Source organism: Mus pahari, chromosome 13 (assembly GCF_900095145.1).
Source record: "Mus pahari chromosome 13, PAHARI_EIJ_v1.1, whole genome shotgun sequence".
Lineage (NCBI taxonomy): Eukaryota > Metazoa > Chordata > Mammalia > Rodentia > Muridae > Mus > Mus pahari.
The window spans coordinates 81,162,522-81,180,903 of NC_034602.1; the positions used below are offsets into that span (position 1 = coordinate 81,162,522).

The window sequence follows — 18,382 nt, forward strand, 5'->3', positions numbered from 1 at the left end:
AAGACTATACCACGTTCTATGTCTGTTGTGCTTGCAAGACATGTGGGGATCTGTATAAGTGAAGGAAGCCACTGTGGATAGAAAGGGCCAGCAAGTGCGGGGCTGAGAGGCCAGGAGGGCAGACTTTTGCTGTGAGATGCAGGGTCACTGGACTGTCTTCCATGACGGCCTGACATGGTTGCAGTTGGCTTTACTAGCCTCTAGTTTGAAGACAGGCAACATGTAGGGGCTTGTGACTCAGTTTAGCCTGTAGTGATATCTTCACCTGGTTGAGTTGGATTGGATGTGTTCATCAGGTAGCTCATCCTTTCTCTTCTCTCTCTCTCTTTTTTTAAGATTTATTTATTTATTTATTTATTTTATACATATGAGTACACCACCATTACACTCTTCAGACACACCAGAAGACAGACACCATTACAGATGGTGTGAGTCACCATGTGGCTGTTGGGAATTGAACTTGGGACCTCTAGAAGAGCAGTCGGTGCTCTTAACTGCTGAGCCATCTCCCCAGCCCATCCTTTCTCTTCTTATGCTTCTCTATATTATCTGTGTGTCTCTCCTCTTTCACCTCTCTTTCATCTGCATCTTTCTATCTACCTAGCTTCTTGGCTTGGGTCTTAAATTCTTTAAATTTTAAAATTAATTTTAAGTATACTTTGATCGTATTCTTTCCTCCCGTTCAGCTCATCCCAGAACCTCTGTCTTCTTACCCACCCAACTTCATGTCTCCCCTTCTCAAAAAAGAAAACAACAACCACAACAAAATGAATATCGAAACACAAACTTAAAAAAGAAAGAAAATTAATAAGACCAAAAAAACCCAAAATCAAACAAAACAAAAAGTACACACATACACACACATCCCCAAACGAAACCTGGAGCTTGTGTGTGTCATCCATCTACTCCTGGAATGCAGCTGATATACCTAGTGAGACTCCATTGGAGAAAATGGATTTTCCTCTTCTAGCAGGCAGCAATTGCAAGTGGCTTCTTGGTCAGGGGTGGGACTTGGTGCTCACTCCCCCCGCCCCCTTCAGTGCTGGGATTCTCTCTGGTTTGGGCTTGTGCAGGTGTTGTTCAAGCTGTTACAATCTCTGTGAGTGCATAAGTGTATCGAGTCCTGTTGTGTCTGCCAGGCACTGTCTCGGTGGAGTTATTCACCACCCCTGGCTTCCTTCTTCCACCATCCACCTCCTCTTCCACTTAGATCCCTGAGCCTTTAGGGGAGAATTTAATAAAGCCATCCCATTTAGGACTGAAAGCTCCAAAGTCTCTCTCTCTCCACACGGTCCAGTTGTGGGTCTCTGTGTTAGTTCCCCTCTACTTCAGGAAACAGCTTCTCTGAGGAGGGCTGAGTGACGCTCTGATCAATAGGTATATCAACAGTCCATTTGAAAGTTAAATAATTTAATAATAAAACAGGAGTCAGTATTCCTCTGTTCTCCACCTCTCTACCCACTCCCTTAGGAGTTGCAGCCTATGCCAAGAGAGGAGCAACTCACCAGGAAGTCTCTGTCAGGAGATGTGTGATCTCTTGTGATCTCAGTGACCCAGCGAGGCGCACTGTTGAGTGATTGATCCTCCCAGAGGGAGCCATGTTAGCAATAATTGCAAGGCAGATACTTTCCAGCTGTGGCCTCAGCAACAGGATGTGAGTATGTGTTTAAGGTCAGAAGTAAAAAGCCCCGGCTCTTTACCCTGAAGTAGCGTGCACATCTTCACAGGACTTCTGTTGTGTGAGGACCAATTTAAGTTCATACACAAAACACTTTGACTATATGATGCTTTGATAAAGGGACGCTGCTTTATTAATATTTACTTGTAGGGGCTCCATGCCTGGGCAACATCCAGCTCAGCTGGGTGGGTGCGCATTGTGCAGCAACACGTGTGGCAAAAAAAGAGATAGAGGGGAAAGGCATGTGGATGCACGCCTGTAACTCCCCACTGGAGACGCAAGAGGATTTCAAGTTTGAGGTAGCCTGGGATACGTAAAGACTTCTAGGCTAGTCTGGAACCTTTTTTAAAAGGTAGGAGGTTCCAGGAGGAAAGACAGGATTGGCGGAGGTGGTGGTTACCTCTTTATGTAGAGGTTTAATAAAGATGAGGAGGGAATGGAGCTTCCCTAAAGCCTCTGCGCCCTCCCCACGACTCTTACCCTCTCCACCCCTAATTGTGCTAACGGTCCAGTGAGAGCCTTCTCCGGCCTTGGAGCTCTGGGCGCTGTGCGCAACCGGGCTCATCTGGAGTGGGATAGAGTGGAGCGGGACCAGGAGTGGAAGGGCCGGGAGCTGCGATGGAAGTGGGCGAGCGCCGGTTGCGGGGCGGGGCGGGGCGGGACGGGAGGCGGGGCCAGGAAAGTTCGCAGCGGCCCTGGAAGACTAGGCTGGCCGCCAGGAACCGTAAAAGGCAGGGGCGGGCGGGATGGGTGTGGCCGTGCGGGTGAGCGGAGCCCTGCACCTCGTAGTCTCCCGCAGCCTCTCAGCCATGGGCGCCGTCTGGTCAGCCCTGCTGGTCGGCGGGGGTCTGGCAGGAGCGCTCATCCTGTGGCTGCTGCGGGGCGACTCTGGGGCCCCGGGGAAAGACGGGGTTGCGGAGCCGCCGCAGAAGGGCGCACCTCCAGGGGAGGCTGCGGCCCCGGGAAGCGGTCCGGGTGGTGGTGGCAGTGGCGGCCTGAGCCCTGAACCTTCCGATCGGGAGCTGGTCTCCAAAGCAGGTATTCTTCCTCCCCTCGAGCTAGTTGTTTTGAAGTTCCCTGGGGATGGGGAAACGAAAGGCACCTGGAACCGTGCGGGTGGGTTCTGGTGGACCAGCTTCCCCGACCTCCGACTGAACCTTCTTCAGCCCTCATCGCGTTCCGGGGTTGTCCTGTCCTGGAGAGACCACGCGGGTCCTCCAGAGGCCGCACCCAGCTTCTGCCGCCTCAGCGGGCACAGGCTCCTCCGCCTGGCCGCACTTGGGGCGGTGCACGAGGCTGGCTGGGAGGCATCTCACAACTCTATAGTTTCTGTGGGAGCTGGGAGGGACATCTTCTGAGTCCCAGTTCCTGACATACCACACCCCTCCTTAGATCTGGGGCTTATGAAGTTCTCACTTCCTACTATCTGGGCAGTTCTTTCAGGAAAGTTAAATTCAGCTTAGACTTGGGACATGAAGGCCACTGTAGCTGAGGCTATGCGCTGGCCTTGTGAACAGCCCAGGGTGGTGGCCTACTAGGGAATCCAACTCTGATGAGAATTGTCACCTAAGTTTAAATCTACATTTTAGAGACCCTGCAGCAGGCGATCAGTACGCACTGGCACAAACCCTTACCTCCTGTGCCCTTTGCCCAGCTGCCTGGCAGAACTTATTTTTAGTGGTGGTCATTTGTAGCCACTACGTGAAAAACTTTCCCACGGCTGGGTTTTGATAAACGTTTCTTCAGAAAATTAGGAATCCAGAGTAATATTTGCTGACATCTCACTTTGAAGCTCATCATTAAAAAGAGGCAAAAATGTAGTGTAGAGTTCTCCTAACCCCCTGCTGATTTATGGTTTTTAGGGCATTCAGGCTTGTAGGCGCGGTAGCCAGGAATGAGACCAGGTTTTTAGAGAACTTGGATTGTATGATTTTAAGAATAGTTTTTACAACTGTATATGTAATAAAGGAGGGTGGGTGGGATAGGAAAATCTTGAGCTTGTTGAAGACCTTCCTTTTCCCTCAAGCCCTCCCCACCCCCACCACACACCCCCAACTCTACTCAGTCTTGCTCTTGGTATTCCTCACACTGACTGCTATGCCTTCCATTAGCTGGAGCTGGCCCGTCTTGGATTCACTCCCAGGGAGTTCAGGTGTATTCTCAGGTGCAGGGTAGCCACATAATCCTTTGTTCCACAGAAGCCACCAGCATGTGAGGCTGGGCCTTATGCTAAGCTCCAGCCTCAACTGTTGGACAGCATTTTTTTTTTTTCTTTAAATGACAGGAGCCAAGTGACTTAACTTTGGATACCTGCCAACATGGTCTGGACTGTGGGAGACTTTGCAAAGTGCTACTTCATTCTCTTGTGTGCTGAGACTCCCCAAGTGTGCTTTTGATCATTGGCTCTACATGTGTGCTCTTAGAGCAGTGTTGGGAATGTTCAAATAGGTACTTGATTTTTTTTTTTAACAGAGCCTTGGGCTGTACATAGAAATAAAGACAACAGCAACCAGTTTTCTGCATTTTCCTTTGCGAACCACCTAATGTTACTGCCCTCCCCTTTCTTAGAGCATCTTCAAGAAAGCAATGGACATTTGATTTCTGAGAGCAAAGATCTTGATAGCCTGCCGGAAGCACAGAGACTGCAGAATGTTGGAGCAGACTGGGGCAATGCCAGAGAGTTTGTTCCTGTTGGGAAGATTCCAGACACACACTCCAGGGCCAACTCTGAAGTGGCAAGAAATCAAAGCCCAGGATCTCATGGAGGAGAATGGAGACTCCCAAAAGGACAAGAAACAGCTGTTAAAGTAGCTGGCAGTGTGGCCGCAAAGCTGCCCTCCAGCAGCCTGCTTGTGGGCAGAGCTAAAGCGGTCAGTCAGGACCCGGCAGGCCGTGAGGACTGGGAAGTGGTGTCTAGGCACTCCTCTTGGGGGAGTGTTGGTTTGGGTGGCAGTCTTGAGGCTTCTAGGTTAAGTCTAAATCAGGGAATGGATGATAGCACAAACAGTCTTGTGGGAGGAAGAGGCTGGGAAGTAGATGGGAAGGTGGCGTCCCTGGAACCTCAGCAGGTCAGCATCCAGTTCCAGGTGCACTACACCACAAACACCGACGTGCAGTTCATCGCAGTGACTGGAGACCATGAGAGTCTTGGGAGATGGAACACATATATCCCACTCCACTACTGCAAAGACGGGCTCTGGTCTCACTCTGTCTTCCTGCCTGCAGACACAGTGGTGGAGTGGAAGTTTGTGTTGGTAGAGAATAAGGAAGTTACTCGTTGGGAAGAATGCAGCAATAGACTCCTACAGACTGGCCATGAGGATAGAGTGGTTCATGGGTGGTGGGGGATTCACTGACTCAGTTTTCAGAGCACCCAAGAGGCTGCAGCAGAATGTGGAAGAGGCTAAGGCTGTAGAGTGCACTGCATAGTTTAAAGTAAAGGCAGTGTGATTCCAATTGTAGCCATCTCTTTCAGATTTGCTAGTGTGGCTTTTGTCCAAAATGTAGGAAGATGTATGCCTGCAGATAATGCTCCCTGTAAGCTGACACTTGTCCCTTGTTGTATTGACTGGTTTGTGCTGACACATCAGGACTTGAGGGCTTGATCATCCTGGGTAGTTGCTTTGGCTACGCCTGAGGTATGGACTACATATGGGCAAGGAGGAACTAAGCAACTTCATGGGTACAAGGTAGAGAGCCCTTAGCAGCTCTTAGACTAGGGAGACTATCATACGCCCATCAGACACTAAAGCAACACTGTTTACATTTAATAGTAACATCATATAGAACTGTGACCAGTAAGGATCGGAGTTGAAACTCCAGACTTCCTGTTAGTTTTTATTGATTTAACTGCTGAGGCTAGGCAAGACATTAGCAGCTATGCCTTTGTCTCAGTGGCTGAAAGCCTATTCAGAGTTGGTCACCCAGGAAGCAGAGCACGACAGATTGAGGTGTGAGATGCTGAGTGGCTTGAAGGGGTCTAGTTCCTTGAGGACTGGGAGTAACAGGTTCGAGTAGGGTACATCCCTCTTTTACCCACAGCTCTGGTCAGACCATCTCTGCTCCACCTCATTCCTACTCCGGTGTCAACAAATGGGCTGCCCCAGAGATGGCGTTTCTGTCTGTTAACCTTTCACTCTCCTTACATACCAGCGAGGGAAAGTCTATAGGGCCATGATACAGATGAATGTCTTTGCTCTGAGAAGAAATAATCAAGCTTTAAGTTATAACTGAATAAATAAATCCCGAGTTTTAATATCTTTATTCAGTGTCTCAGTTTGTTTCAATTTTAGCACTATAACCTAGGTATAAAGGGGCTATATTTCACATAAAGAGAAAAGCAAGCCACAAGTTACAGCAGGTACCATAGGGAGAGTCTTTTCCCTCCCTCAGGGAAAGGTTTAAATGCTTTTTTTTTTTTTTTTTGGAAAGTCAAATATTTTTAAAAACTTTGCTTAGAAGGGAGTTTTTGAGGCGGTGTTTCTTGTAGCACAGGCTTACCCCAAAATTCACTCTGTAGCCCAGGGAGCCCTTGAAACTGGTCCTCCTGCCTCCATTTTTCAAGTGCTGGGGTTATAGGCATGTGCCACCATACCCAGTTTTATGCAAGCACTCTACAGCTGAGCTACATCTCCACCTTGGTGTTTTCAGACAGGGTAGCCCAGACTAGACTGGCCTGGGACTCCCTATATAGCTAAGGACGACCTTCAACAGCTGATTTTCCTACTTCCACCTTCCAAATGCACAAGTGAAATGAGTTTTTATGTGTTAAGTTTTTTATCTATCGGCTAAGGCAGGTATTTAATTCTGTCTAAGATGCCCTGTGCTGACAAAAGTCTAGATTCAACAGAAAGCTGCATTAGAAAATTTGTCTGGCATAGTACTACCGGAGGATCCAGCAATACCTCTTCTGGGCATATACCCAGAAGATCTGCCAACTGGTAATAAGGACACATGCTCCACTATGTTCATAGCAGCCTTATTTATAATAGCCAGAAGCTGGAAAGAACCCAGANGNCCCTCAATAGAGGAATGGATACAGAAACTGTGGTACATTTACACAATGGAGTACTACTCAGCTATTAAAAACAATGAATTTATGAAATTCTTGGGCAAATGGATGTATCTGGAGGATATCATCCTTAGTGAGGTAACCCAATCACAAAAGAAGTCACTAGATATGCACTCACTGATAAGCGGGTATTAGCCCAGAAACTTAGAATACCCAAGATACATTATGCAAAACACAAGAAAACCAAGAAGGATGACCACTGGGTGGATACTTCATTCTTCCTTAGAATAAGGAACAAAATACTCATGAAAGGATATAGGTACAGAGACAAAATTTAGAGCTAAGATGAAAGGATGGACTATCCAGAGACTACCCCATTCGGGAGTCCATCCCATCATCAGCCACCACACCTAGATACTAATGCTCATGCCAACAAGATTCTGCTGAAGGGACCCTGATATTGCGGACTCTTGTGAGGCTATGCCAGTGCCTGGCAAACACCGAAGTGGATGCTCACAGCCAGCTATTGGATGGAACACAGGGTCGCCAATGGAGGAGCTAGAGAAAGTACCCAAGGACCTTAAGGGGGCTGCAACCCTGTAGGTGGAACAACAATATGAATTAACCAGTACCCCCTGAGTTTGTGTNTCTAGCTGCATATGTAGCAGAAGATGNCCTAATCGGCCATCANTGGGAANAGAGGCNCCTTGGTCTTNCAAACTNTATATGACCNAGCACAAGGCAAGGCCTGGGCCAAGTAGTGGGAGTGGGTGGGTAGGGGAGCAGAGGTGGGGGGAGGGGTATGGGAAACTTTCGGGATAGCATTTGAAATGTAAATAAAGAAAATAATAATAATAATAATAATAAAAAAAAGAAAATTTGTCTGGAAGCTTCGAGGCTCTCAGCATTTGAGATGAAATCCATGCATTCTGCTTATGTCTCTCGCAATGAGATCCACAGAAGGCACTGGCCGTTACTTCACAAAGCTAATTAAAACAATTTAAATAGAAGTCTCTAGAATTCTATTTATAGTTACCTGATGAAATTAAAGTTAATCTTTCATTAAAGCCCATTGACTTAAGAAACAAATCATGCTATGTATATACACTCACATCATTTATAATGAAATGCACATCGATTGTAATCATCATTTGAAGCTAGGTGTGCTTCAGAGTGATAACTCTCTCATCGGAGGCAGCACACAGCACACGGTTTCCCTGAGAGAGCAGGCACACCCACCTCAGGGCCCCTGCTGGCTGCGGTGTCAGTCAGCACTCTGAGGTCTTCTGGGCAGCATCTCCCCTCCTTGTAGGGTTCCCCAGTCCCCCTTCTGCCTGTGGTGCCACCTTGTGGGCCCTCTCCATCCTTGTCATCCATTCTGTGGGAAGAAAATAACTTGAGGAAAAATGGCAAATTTAGTATTAACACTCCAACCTGAAGGTAGCCCACAGTTCTCTGTTCATGTCCGTCCTTTCCACCGCTGGGAACTGGTCAGGTGACCATGCCTAGAGGTGAGGGGCATGGGGCTGCAACATGGCCTCCAGCTAAGCAGCCTTGTCTCCACAGCCCCTGCCATATTGTCTCTGATGTTTCCGCACAAGTGAAACTCTCGGGTGTCTGCCCTTGCCTCGGTGTATTTAGTTTGCATACAAATACTCCCGGTTTATTAAAATTTAATTAAGGTAGACTCTATTCAATGTAGAAGTTATCTACTCATTTGTTAAAGAGTAACAAAGTATTTTCTCTCTTTAGTTTTATGCAAGAGAAGAGATTTCTAAGTTTTGACTGGGGGCACCAAGGTTTTGTTGATTACTGATATTGACAGAACAAACAGTGAGCTCAAGGTCACCAACAAAGCCTGGTGTTTGTCCAGCATGCTGGGGTTTGTCCTCCTCTTCTTGGCTCTGCGCCCCTTACACCATCTGAACACGTTCCCCCACTCCTGAAACCCAGAATTTGTTAAAGCAGGAAAAAAAAAGACTATACTATTTCAGAACCAATAAAATCATTTAAAACAATTATAACATGCTAGCACTAGCATAAATTAATATAATATATGAATACTCTCAAATCTAACTGGTAGTGTTACAAGTTTTACTGTGAGAGCATTCAGGAAGTTTATTTCAAAATAGAGTATACAGGCAGGGTATATTTTATTAAAATTCACATAAAAAGAAAAAAGTTCACAGGGCACTAATTATAAGTAACAGCACAATTAATCGGGCGTCAGCCCTCTGTAGAGAGCAGGCAAGCAACGCATCATTTTAGTAACATTTTTTCCTGGTCTTTCACTTTCTGAATCCTCTTTTCTTGATTTCTGATCATTGAAGACATTGCTGAAATATCAATAAAACAAAGTTAGATTGTAAAGTCAACTCAGGTTTTAAACCCCTTCACACTCATCTTCAAGGATGAGCCATTAGCCTGCAGATCAGACCCACTGTGACCCTGAGGTGCATAAGACTTCAATGCAGTGCACTTTTGTAACAAATGTAACAGCCTCCAGGAAGCGGGACAAAATAACAGGGACAAAAATCAAGCACCTCAAGAGGGTACCAGAGGAAAGCCTCCTGTCCTTCCATCTCTGGGGCCAAACTTGATTACTGCAAGTAGTTTGGGGAATTTCTTTGTGCTCTTGTGCGCATGCACACAAATGGAAATGCATGTATGGTTTTGGCATCTGCTTGTGCTGGGGACTCAACCCACACTCCTGCGCATGCTAGGCAGTCTCTTAATATCAAGCTCTAACTATAGCTCTGTAGTTTAAATTTTGATAAATTCTGCCAAAAAACTCCAAAAATATTTGTTCAGAACCTCAAGCACCATCTTGCTAGGCATTGCATCTGGCCCAAGGCACTGTTCCTATTAAACAGATGCCGTATGTCTTCCAAATAGATACCTCTGGAATGGCATAAGCAGAAGGAACTCAGAAAGTGTGGGTGTAAGTGGGATCAAAAACCAATCTATGTTCTTTAAAAAAAACAACAAAAAAAAAAAAAACTAAAACCCCAAAACTCAAAACTCACAATAATATGAGCAGTGCAAAATGTTTTCTTACTCCTCAGAGAGAGCTGGGCTAACACAGCTTACTTGAGATTTTCTTTAGCAGCAAAGTGATATACCTCAGTGTGTTAAAGGAATCAGAAATTGCAAGGATCAAGCCTCAGCTATCCTGTTCACTATGTGACATGGGACTTACTGTGTCGTCAGGCCCCACACTCCCATGCTGCTGTGAAGGCGGCATGAAGACGAGCAACAGTGAGCGAGTTGTTAATGGATGCCGCTGAGTATTAGTAACATTCTTACGTTCATTGTACAAATGTTTGTTATTAGAAAAATATTTTTTAATTGGACATAGTACTACCGGAGGATCCAGCAATACCTCTTCTGGGCATAGATCTTCCAACTGGTAATAAGGACACATGCTCCACTATGTTCATAGCAGCCTTATTTATAATAGCCAGAAGCTGGAAAGAACCCAGATGTCCCTCAACAGAGGAATGGATACAGAAAATGTGGTACATTTACACAATGGAATACTACTCAGCTATTAAAAACAATGAATTTATGAAATTCTTTGGCAAATGAATGGATCTGGAGGATATCATCCTGAGTGAGGTAACCCAATCACAAAAGAAGTCACTAGATATGCACTCACTGATAAGTGGATATTAGCCCAGAAACTTAGAATACCCAAGATACAATTTCCAAAACACAAGAAAATCAAGAAGAAGGAAGACCAAGGCGTGGATACTTCATTCCTCCTTAGAATAGGAAACAAAATACCTATGGAAGGAATTACAGAGACAAAGTTTGAAGCTAAGACGAAAGGATGGACCATCCAGAGACTACCCCACCCGAGAATCCATCCCATAATCAACTACCAAACGCAGACACTATTGCATATGCAAGATTTTGCTGAAAGGACCCTGATATAGCGGCCTCTTGTGAGACTATGCCAGTGCCTGGCAAATATAGAAGTGGATGCTCATAGTCAACTATTGGATGGAACACAGGGCCCCCAATGGAGTAGCTAGAGAAAGTACCCAAGGAGCTGAAGGGGCTGCAACCCTATAGGTGGAACAACAATAGGAACTAACCAGTACCCCCAGAGCTCGTATCTCTAGCTGCATATGTAGCAGAAGATGGCCTAGTCAGCCATCATTGGGAAGAGGGGCCCCTAGGTCTTGCAAACTTTATATGCCCCAGTACAGGGGAAGGCCAGGGCCAAGAAGTGGGAGTGAGTGGGTGGGGGAGCAGGGTGGAGGGAGGGTATAGGGGACATTTGGGATAGCATTTGAAATGCAAATGAAGAAAATAATCTAATAAAAATTTGAAAAAAAAAGAAAAATATTTCTTGTGTCTATATATATATATATATATATTTTTTTTTTTTTTCTGTGAGTTTCCCCCTATTGCTGGGGACTGAACCCAGGGCTTTTGTTAGGTAGGCAAGTGCTCTATCACTGAGCTGACTCCCAGTCCTGCAGACCGCTCTGTGTACTGTACCTTGGTTCTTCAGCTGTAAATCTTCTACCAGGGTCTGCAGACTTTCCAGCCTGTTTTGCAGCTTTCGGCATGTTTTCCCTGTTGTTTCTAATGACGGAGACTGTGAATCTGTTAGAAAATTGCTTAGATGTGATATTAAAAGTCTATTCAATATTTATTTTATAGATCTTCAAATTACAAGTCAAACAACTTTTCTTATGAAAAATTTAAAACACTATTTTAAAATGAAAGTGTTTCCCACTTAAATAGAGCAATACTAGCTTATCTGGTTTTGTTTGAAATCAATTTGATTTACTATGATTCAATTCCATAGTATTAAACAAACTCATGAGAAGTAGTTAGCGATATACTGTATGGGTCAGCTAGACACCAAACCTGAGTAGTTTCTAACTACTCAGTATCTTGGCTGTCACCTGGGTGTGGATGGTCTATGTGGTGGGAAAGGGCTGTATGCACACTGACACAGCATAATGACCCTACAATGCTTTGGCAGCAACTGACAAGGGCCCAGAGGCAAGAAAGCTGTCTCTACTAAGTGTGTGAAGTTCTATCAGTTTCTGAAAATACTTGACTAGCAAATGGATCTCAGCCCCCAACTAGATGAATAATTTTTGAAAACATTTTTATTGACTTACTTTTTATTCCAAAGTACCTTTTCATTGTAAATTAAAGATAATCGTCTAAATGTTTTTCAGTTCAAGAGGATGAGCAACAGTATCTTAGAACAAATCTTAAGAGTTCTTCAAAGTTAGGATAGCTTAGGAATCTTTGAACAAAAAAATATGTAGCATGATGCTTGCTGAGGACCTGAGAATGGGGGAAGTGTATCCCTGTGCAATTACAGGCACTGCCGCCCCTCTAGCATCGGTCCGGCCAGGTCACCAGCTAATTCTTACACGTGTGTGCCCAGCTGATTCTTACACGTGTGCGCTGGGTTTGCCTTCTCTCACATGGGCTATTACTATGTAGCCACAGACGGGGCATCATGGTGCAGTCATGAACTGGGTAACTACGTAGCCATGGATAGCTTGTGGTTTACTATGTATGGAGAGAAGGCCTTGGACTTCGGAGACCTCCTTTCTGTGTCCTGACTCAGGACACAAAGAGCTTAGAATCAAAAGATACAGAGTACATTGCATAAAACAGTAAGCAGTAACATGTACTCTAATGGTATTAGGTTCTGATTTTTATACTTTTTTTAGGATATAGAAATATGTATGGCATAGAATATCTAAAGACTAAGATGTTTTGATTATGACACAACACCTTGTGTGGCTTATTTCTTAACAATGGGAATGATGGGCTGGTTTTGATCACTGCCATATAGAATGAGAAACATTTCAAGTACAATTCAACCTATATGCAACTCACATATTTTAAGTCACTTAGTCCAAATCAAATTGTGTTTTTTTATTTTTTTTATAAAACAAAAACTGAACTTAAAAAAATTGAGGAAATTTTTAATGAGTTTGTATAGCAGACATTTACACTTAAAAAGATGTTGGCTGAAGGAAAACCCTACTTTAACTGAGCAAGCGTGGAAAGTCTCAGCACTTAGACACAAAGTATTATAAAATTATTAAACCAACAAATAACAGCAACAAAAAACAAGAAAAAGGTTCGATGTTCACGTCACACAAGTGTAAAAGTGTATTTACATATAATATTTAAGCTTTTATTATACTAAGGCATGAGTGTGTATTCACTGCAATAGCTGTCTATTTTTAATACCACATTACTTAATAGCACCAACTTCAGGCTACATATGGGCAGTGTGTGCAGAATCCCACAATCCCCTGGATTAAGAAATCAACCAACCCCATCAGCAATACCAGATCCTTCTTACCTTTTGCAGAGGTGGGTGAATGAATAGGCTTGGTAGAGCGATACTGTGGTGTGGAGCTTACCGACTCCTCGGCTGAGCTAGTCAGGAGGGAGTGCACCGGAGACTTCTTAGGAGAAGAATTGAATGAACGAGAAGCTGACATTTTCCCAGATGGACTTGCTAAAATTGCATAAGGACAAAGGTAAAAAGAATTAGTTAAAAACAGCATACTGCACTTATAAAGAAACACCCCCAATGACAGGGATGAGGAAAATACCTAAGGTTTCTGGTTAGAACTTTAAACAGTTATGTCCTAAAAAGGGTTGCACCTTATATGATAAGTTAATCTTCGTTAACTAGATTGAGAGACAGCTAGAAAACTGGTAGAGTCCATTTCTGAGTTGTTTGTGTGGGAGGGAGTTTCTGAGACAAGTGGCATTGACATCAACAAACTGGACGAGGCAGGTCTTCCTTATACATGGGTAGCACTGGCCAGGGGCAAAGTTCTGCTGGAACAAACAGTGGTATGGAAACTGGCCCATGGCTACTAGCTTAGTTCTGCATGGGTGAGTTTGGTTTGGATACTGTCATCACCTGGAGACATCAGGGCCCAGATTCTTCACCCTGAGTGTAGACTCAACAGGTGACTCTCTAGCAAGCGTCCAGGCCTCAGCCTCACACTGGGGTGAAATATTGCCCCTCTTGCTGTCTTAGGCTAAGCAACTGTTCTTCCCTGTTACTAACTTGCAGATGGCCTTTGTAGGACTCCCAGTCTCTGACCATGCACATCAGTCTACAGTTATAGAAGCATTTCACGTGTGCTCCCCTGGAGCACCCTGGCTTAGGAATGAGAATGTGCAGAACCCTGATATCCAGAGGTCTCACTTCAAATCAGATCCACTGATGATTTGATCAAATTGATTTGGAATTGTCAAATCACTTAGCTGTCTACAAAAACAAACAAACAAAAAGTGAATTTTGTCTAGAAGAAGATAATCTTGATCTAAGTCTGAATCCAGTATCATATAATAAAAATTAACCATGTGTGTACAAAGAAAAGATGACATGGTGGAAAACCAAGAGGAGCTGGAGAGATGGCTCAGTGGTTAAGAGCACTGACTGCTTTTCCAGAGGTCCTGAGTTCAATTCCTAGCAACCACATGGTGGCTCACAACCATCCATAATGGGATCTGATGCCCTCATCTGATGTGTCTGAAGACAGTTTCAGTGTACTCACATACATTAAATAAATCTTAAAAACAACAACAACAACAAACAAGAGAAAAAATGCAACTAGGAGATTACTGGTACAGAGGGAGACCAGACAATGGAGCTGAGACTTCCACTGATTCAAACCACATGACTTCAAACACCAGATGTGTTCTACTCATAGAAAGAAAATGGCTCTATGGATAAGAACTGCTAACAAGCAAGCAAACAAAAGGCAAAAATATCACAGCTACAACATTTAAATAGGTGTCCATTATATTTACAGCTGACTTCTTAGATACAGCAGAAACCCTAAGTGGGGAAAGTTACCCACATTAACAGAGTGGTGAAGAAATCCTGACCTGGAAATCTACTCAGTGGTCCCTCAAAATGAGGATGACACATACAGTCTAGGGACTGAGAAAATTTACCACCCTCAGACATACATTAAAAGCACTAAGCAAAATTATACTAGTTAGAAAGTAAAGAACCAAGATGTCAGCATATCAAAGTGAATATTAATTAAACAGGAAAATATAAATAACCTGTCCTAAGTCGGGTGTGGTGGCACACACCTTTAATCTGAGAGCTTGGGAGGCAGAAGCAGGTTGAACTCTGTGAGTTTGAGGCCAACCCAGGCTTCATAGAGAAACCTACCTCAAATAACAAAACAAAGCAAAAACAAAACCCTATCTTGTATGGTTCTTGCCAGCTTGACACAAGCTAGATTCATCTGAGGAAGGAACCACAGGTGAGAAAATGCCTCCATCAGACTGACCTGTAGGCAAGCCTGTGGTGCATTTTCTTGATTGATGACTGATGTGGGAGGGCCTAGCTCACTGAAGGTGATGTCACCCCTGGCAAGTGGTTCTGGGTGCTATAAGAAAGCAGGTGGAACCAGCCATGAGGATAAAGCCAGTAAGCTGTGCTCCTCCATGGTCTCTGCTTCACTTCCTGCCCTGACTTCCCTTGATGATGGACTATGCTGCAGAATCATAAACCAAATCCTTTCTTCTCCAAGTTGCTTTCAGTAAGCCACGTTTCATCACAGGAATAGGCAGCTAGCTACGCCGTAACAACCATGTTCATAATTAATGTGCATTACACCAATTGTTGAGAGTTGGAAGGATACTGAGTGGGGTTAAAGTGCTCTATGGTATTCAGAATGTGTGAGAAGGCAAAGGTTCTCATTTAGAGTAATCCAATCAGGCAGAATATTCTCTCATGTCCTCACTAATCATTAAAGTAACCATGGCAGAGGGCTGGAGAAATAGTTCCGATTGTAAAATACCTGTTACACAAACAAGAGTGCCTGAGTTTGATGGCTGGGGCTCACGTAAACCATGGCAGCATAAGCTGGAAATGTCAGCACTGGTCCCTGGGGTGGCCGGCTAGCAGCTAGCCTAACTTGGGAGTTTCAAGAGGTGAAACGCTCTGTTCCCTAAAGCAAGATGGACAGCATCCTGGGGAATGATACTCAAGGCTGACCTCAGGGCCCATCACACACACACACACAGACACACACACCCCTGCGCGCGCACACACACACACACACACACCTGTACACACATACACACACACACACCTGCACACAGACACACACACACACACACCTGTACACACACATACGTGCATACCTGCACGCATGTGCATACCTGCACACACACACACAACACACACACGTTTTAACTACATTAACACTCTTCTATAATGAAGCACTTCTCACATAACACTGGCCAGATTTATAGCCATGTTTTCATTGAGTAACTGTTTCATTCTTTCCCAATTGTTTTCTCTTCTGTGAGTTAAATTATGTTTATTGTCTTGCCCTTGCTTTCTAAGGCATCTAATATGCTTTCTGTAATTTGTCTTCCTAGTGAAGTTTGCTTTCTGTAATTTGTTCTTTGGCTACAATTTAAGTCATTTTCTATAATATTTTTATTCCTCTTTCCCTTTCTGACTCTGAGCTATGCGAGTTCTAAACAGAATCTGATCTTTCAGTCTGTCTGTCTCTTTTGTTTTTATGGGAGTCACCTTGTACGCCATGGCAAATGATATGCAGAGCTCTGATTCTCCCTTTGACTCCAGTCACTCAATGACCAGTTACTTAGCCCCTGCTCTGTGTCAGGAAGGATCTAAACACGCAGGTATGGCAGAAAGGGAAACACTACTGGGCTTTATTTCCCAGGCCGTGGCACACACTAACAAGAATTAGTGAGTTACATGATATGTTCGAGGATGATGTGTAATATAAGTGGGAAACATCCGGGGAACTGGGAAGGTTGTGATTTTTTTTTAAATAATGGTGAGAGTTAAGGGTTTCTGGGAAAGTGACATTTACACTACTTCAAAGAATCTGAGGTGGTTGGCAGTGTTGGCACTGTAGGTACAAGAGCACTAACAGGCAGAGAGCCTGGCCGGTTCAAGGTGGGGAAACTGAACGGGAGCTGTAGGAAATGAGAGTCAGTGGAGGCTTAAACACCGCTGTGTGACTTTGGCTTTCTTCTCTTGGGAGTGAGGCACCTCTGCAGAGTCCACTGAAAACTCACCTGTAGAAGTGAACGTGAAGCAGCTAGACGGGTCTTCCAGGTCTCCCGGATGCAGGGCGACGGGCTCTCTGGAAAGGGAAGGACAGTGTGCAGGTTAACTTCACCCATTTGACTGGACTGAGAAACACATAGGAGATGATGGAGGCATGCAGCTGGGGCAGGGCATCTCTGGGGTTCCCTGAGATGGCTGGACTGAGGCTCTCCGTGAGTGATGTTGAGGGAGGAGGAAGGGGAGGAGCCTGGTCATGGGAGGTAAGCCACCAGAGGCTTGTCTGTGAGGATCCTTCCAGCATTCTCCCCACGTTCTATTTTCCTCTCTGCCATGTATAAACAGTTTTCTCTGCCACACACTCCTGTGATGAGTTCTGTCCGAGCACATCCTGAAGCCCAAATAAAGTCCTTTCCTCCCTTCCGTTCTTTCTTTCAGGCATAAGAGTTAGAGACGCTAACAACGTAAATACCAATGCAAACATTGTTTCCTGAAGCCCAGTACTGAGATATATGGACTAATGGAAGCCAATGCGGGCACATGTGACAGCTTGAAATATAAACTTAAGATGCCCAATCGTAACTCTAAGTTGTTAAGGAACTCAAATACCTGTAGTGAGAAAGTCAAAATACATTGTAGTTTTCTATTCAGTACTCAAGAATGGTTCCCCCCTCCAGCTTTAAGACAGGGCCTGTAGCCTAGGCTGCTCTGCAGCTCCCTATGCAGCTGAGGATAACCTTGAACTTTTGACCTTCCTGCTCATACCCGCTGAGTGGTAGGATTATAGCCCCCCCCCGCCTACTCACTAAAATCTTATTAATGGAATCTTGGTGAGAAATTTTAATTTTTATATAATAAAAATTGTAAGTACAAATCATTTTCTCATATATCCTATAAGTTGCTATTTTAACCACTCATTTAGAAATGAGGGAAGCAGCTGAGTGTGTTGGTACATACCTGTAACCCCTGCCCTTGGGAGGCTAAGGCAGGGGGGGGCTGAGTTCAAGACCAGCTAGCACTACATGGCAAACAAGTGACCAGAAAGGAAACAGAAGAAACCAAAGAGAGTTAACAAGAATTCAGCATTAATAATACAAGGTTACAGAACTCTTAAGAGAGAGTCGGATCAGTGGGTAGAAAGAGGCCTGGCCCTGCCCTGCAGTTCTGAGACTGACAGTCTGAGTCCTCTGGGTGGCCGAGCTTACAATTGGTGCTGTGACACAGGGATGGTACCAGCTTTGCTTCATTGCTGTTAGTGCTTTAGTCATAGCCATCATTATGCATGATATAAAGAGATGACTGATATAAATAAGCACTGGGGGTTACTCTGTCAGTTTTGTAGTAACTTTGAGTTACTAGAGAACAAAAGTGGTAAAGCTTAGTAAGAACGTAACTACAGCAGTGGTAAAGCTTAGTAAGAAAGTAACTACAGCAATGAAAAATGGTGTGGCGGCTTCCCAGATGGCGCCTCAGGGAAAAGCGCTTGGACCGCCCTGGATGACCAGAGTTCAGTCCCTGGCCAGACAGAGCAGGGAGAGAACTGGCTCCCACAGACAGTGCATGCAGGGAGAGAATTGGCTCCCACAGACAGTGCATGCAAGGAGAGAACTGG

At 44.7% G+C, this 18,382-nt stretch overlaps 2 protein-coding genes across 2 annotated transcripts in view; one reads left to right on the forward strand and one right to left on the reverse strand.

Moving 5' to 3' along the window:
• The first annotated feature begins 2,442 nt into the window (after positions 1-2,442).
• Stbd1 (starch binding domain 1) lies at positions 2,443-5,941 on the forward strand. The gene is made up of 2 exons (XM_021211064.2): positions 2,443-2,716; positions 4,247-5,941. The coding sequence occupies exons 1-2, from the start codon at positions 2,488-2,490 to the stop codon at positions 5,032-5,034; spliced, it is 1,017 nt and encodes a 338-aa protein (XP_021066723.1). The 5' UTR covers positions 2,443-2,487; the 3' UTR covers positions 5,035-5,941.
• A 3,007-nt stretch (positions 5,942-8,948) lies between these two features.
• The window catches only part of Ccdc158 (coiled-coil domain containing 158), a 53,745-nt gene continuing 44,311 nt past the window's right edge, over positions 8,949-18,382 (reverse strand). Inside the window, exons 19-22 of the mRNA XM_021210336.1 lie at positions 16,782-16,849; positions 13,045-13,203; positions 11,199-11,306; positions 8,949-9,025 (exon numbers count right to left, since the gene is read on the reverse strand). Coding sequence (XP_021065995.1) covers positions 8,949-9,025; positions 11,199-11,306; positions 13,045-13,203; positions 16,782-16,849 — 412 coding nt within the window. The remainder of the gene's footprint in view (positions 9,026-11,198; positions 11,307-13,044; positions 13,204-16,781; positions 16,850-18,382) is intronic.

Coding starts and splice junctions, on each gene's coding strand:
- Stbd1 (XM_021211064.2), top strand. CDS start 2,488: ATGGGCGCCGTCTGGTCAGCCCTGCTGGTCGGCGGGGGTCTGGCAGGA. Junction 2,717..4,246: donor GGAGCTGGTCTCCAAAGCAG/GTATTCTTCCTC, acceptor CCCCTTTCTTAG/AGCATCTTCAAGAAAGCAAT.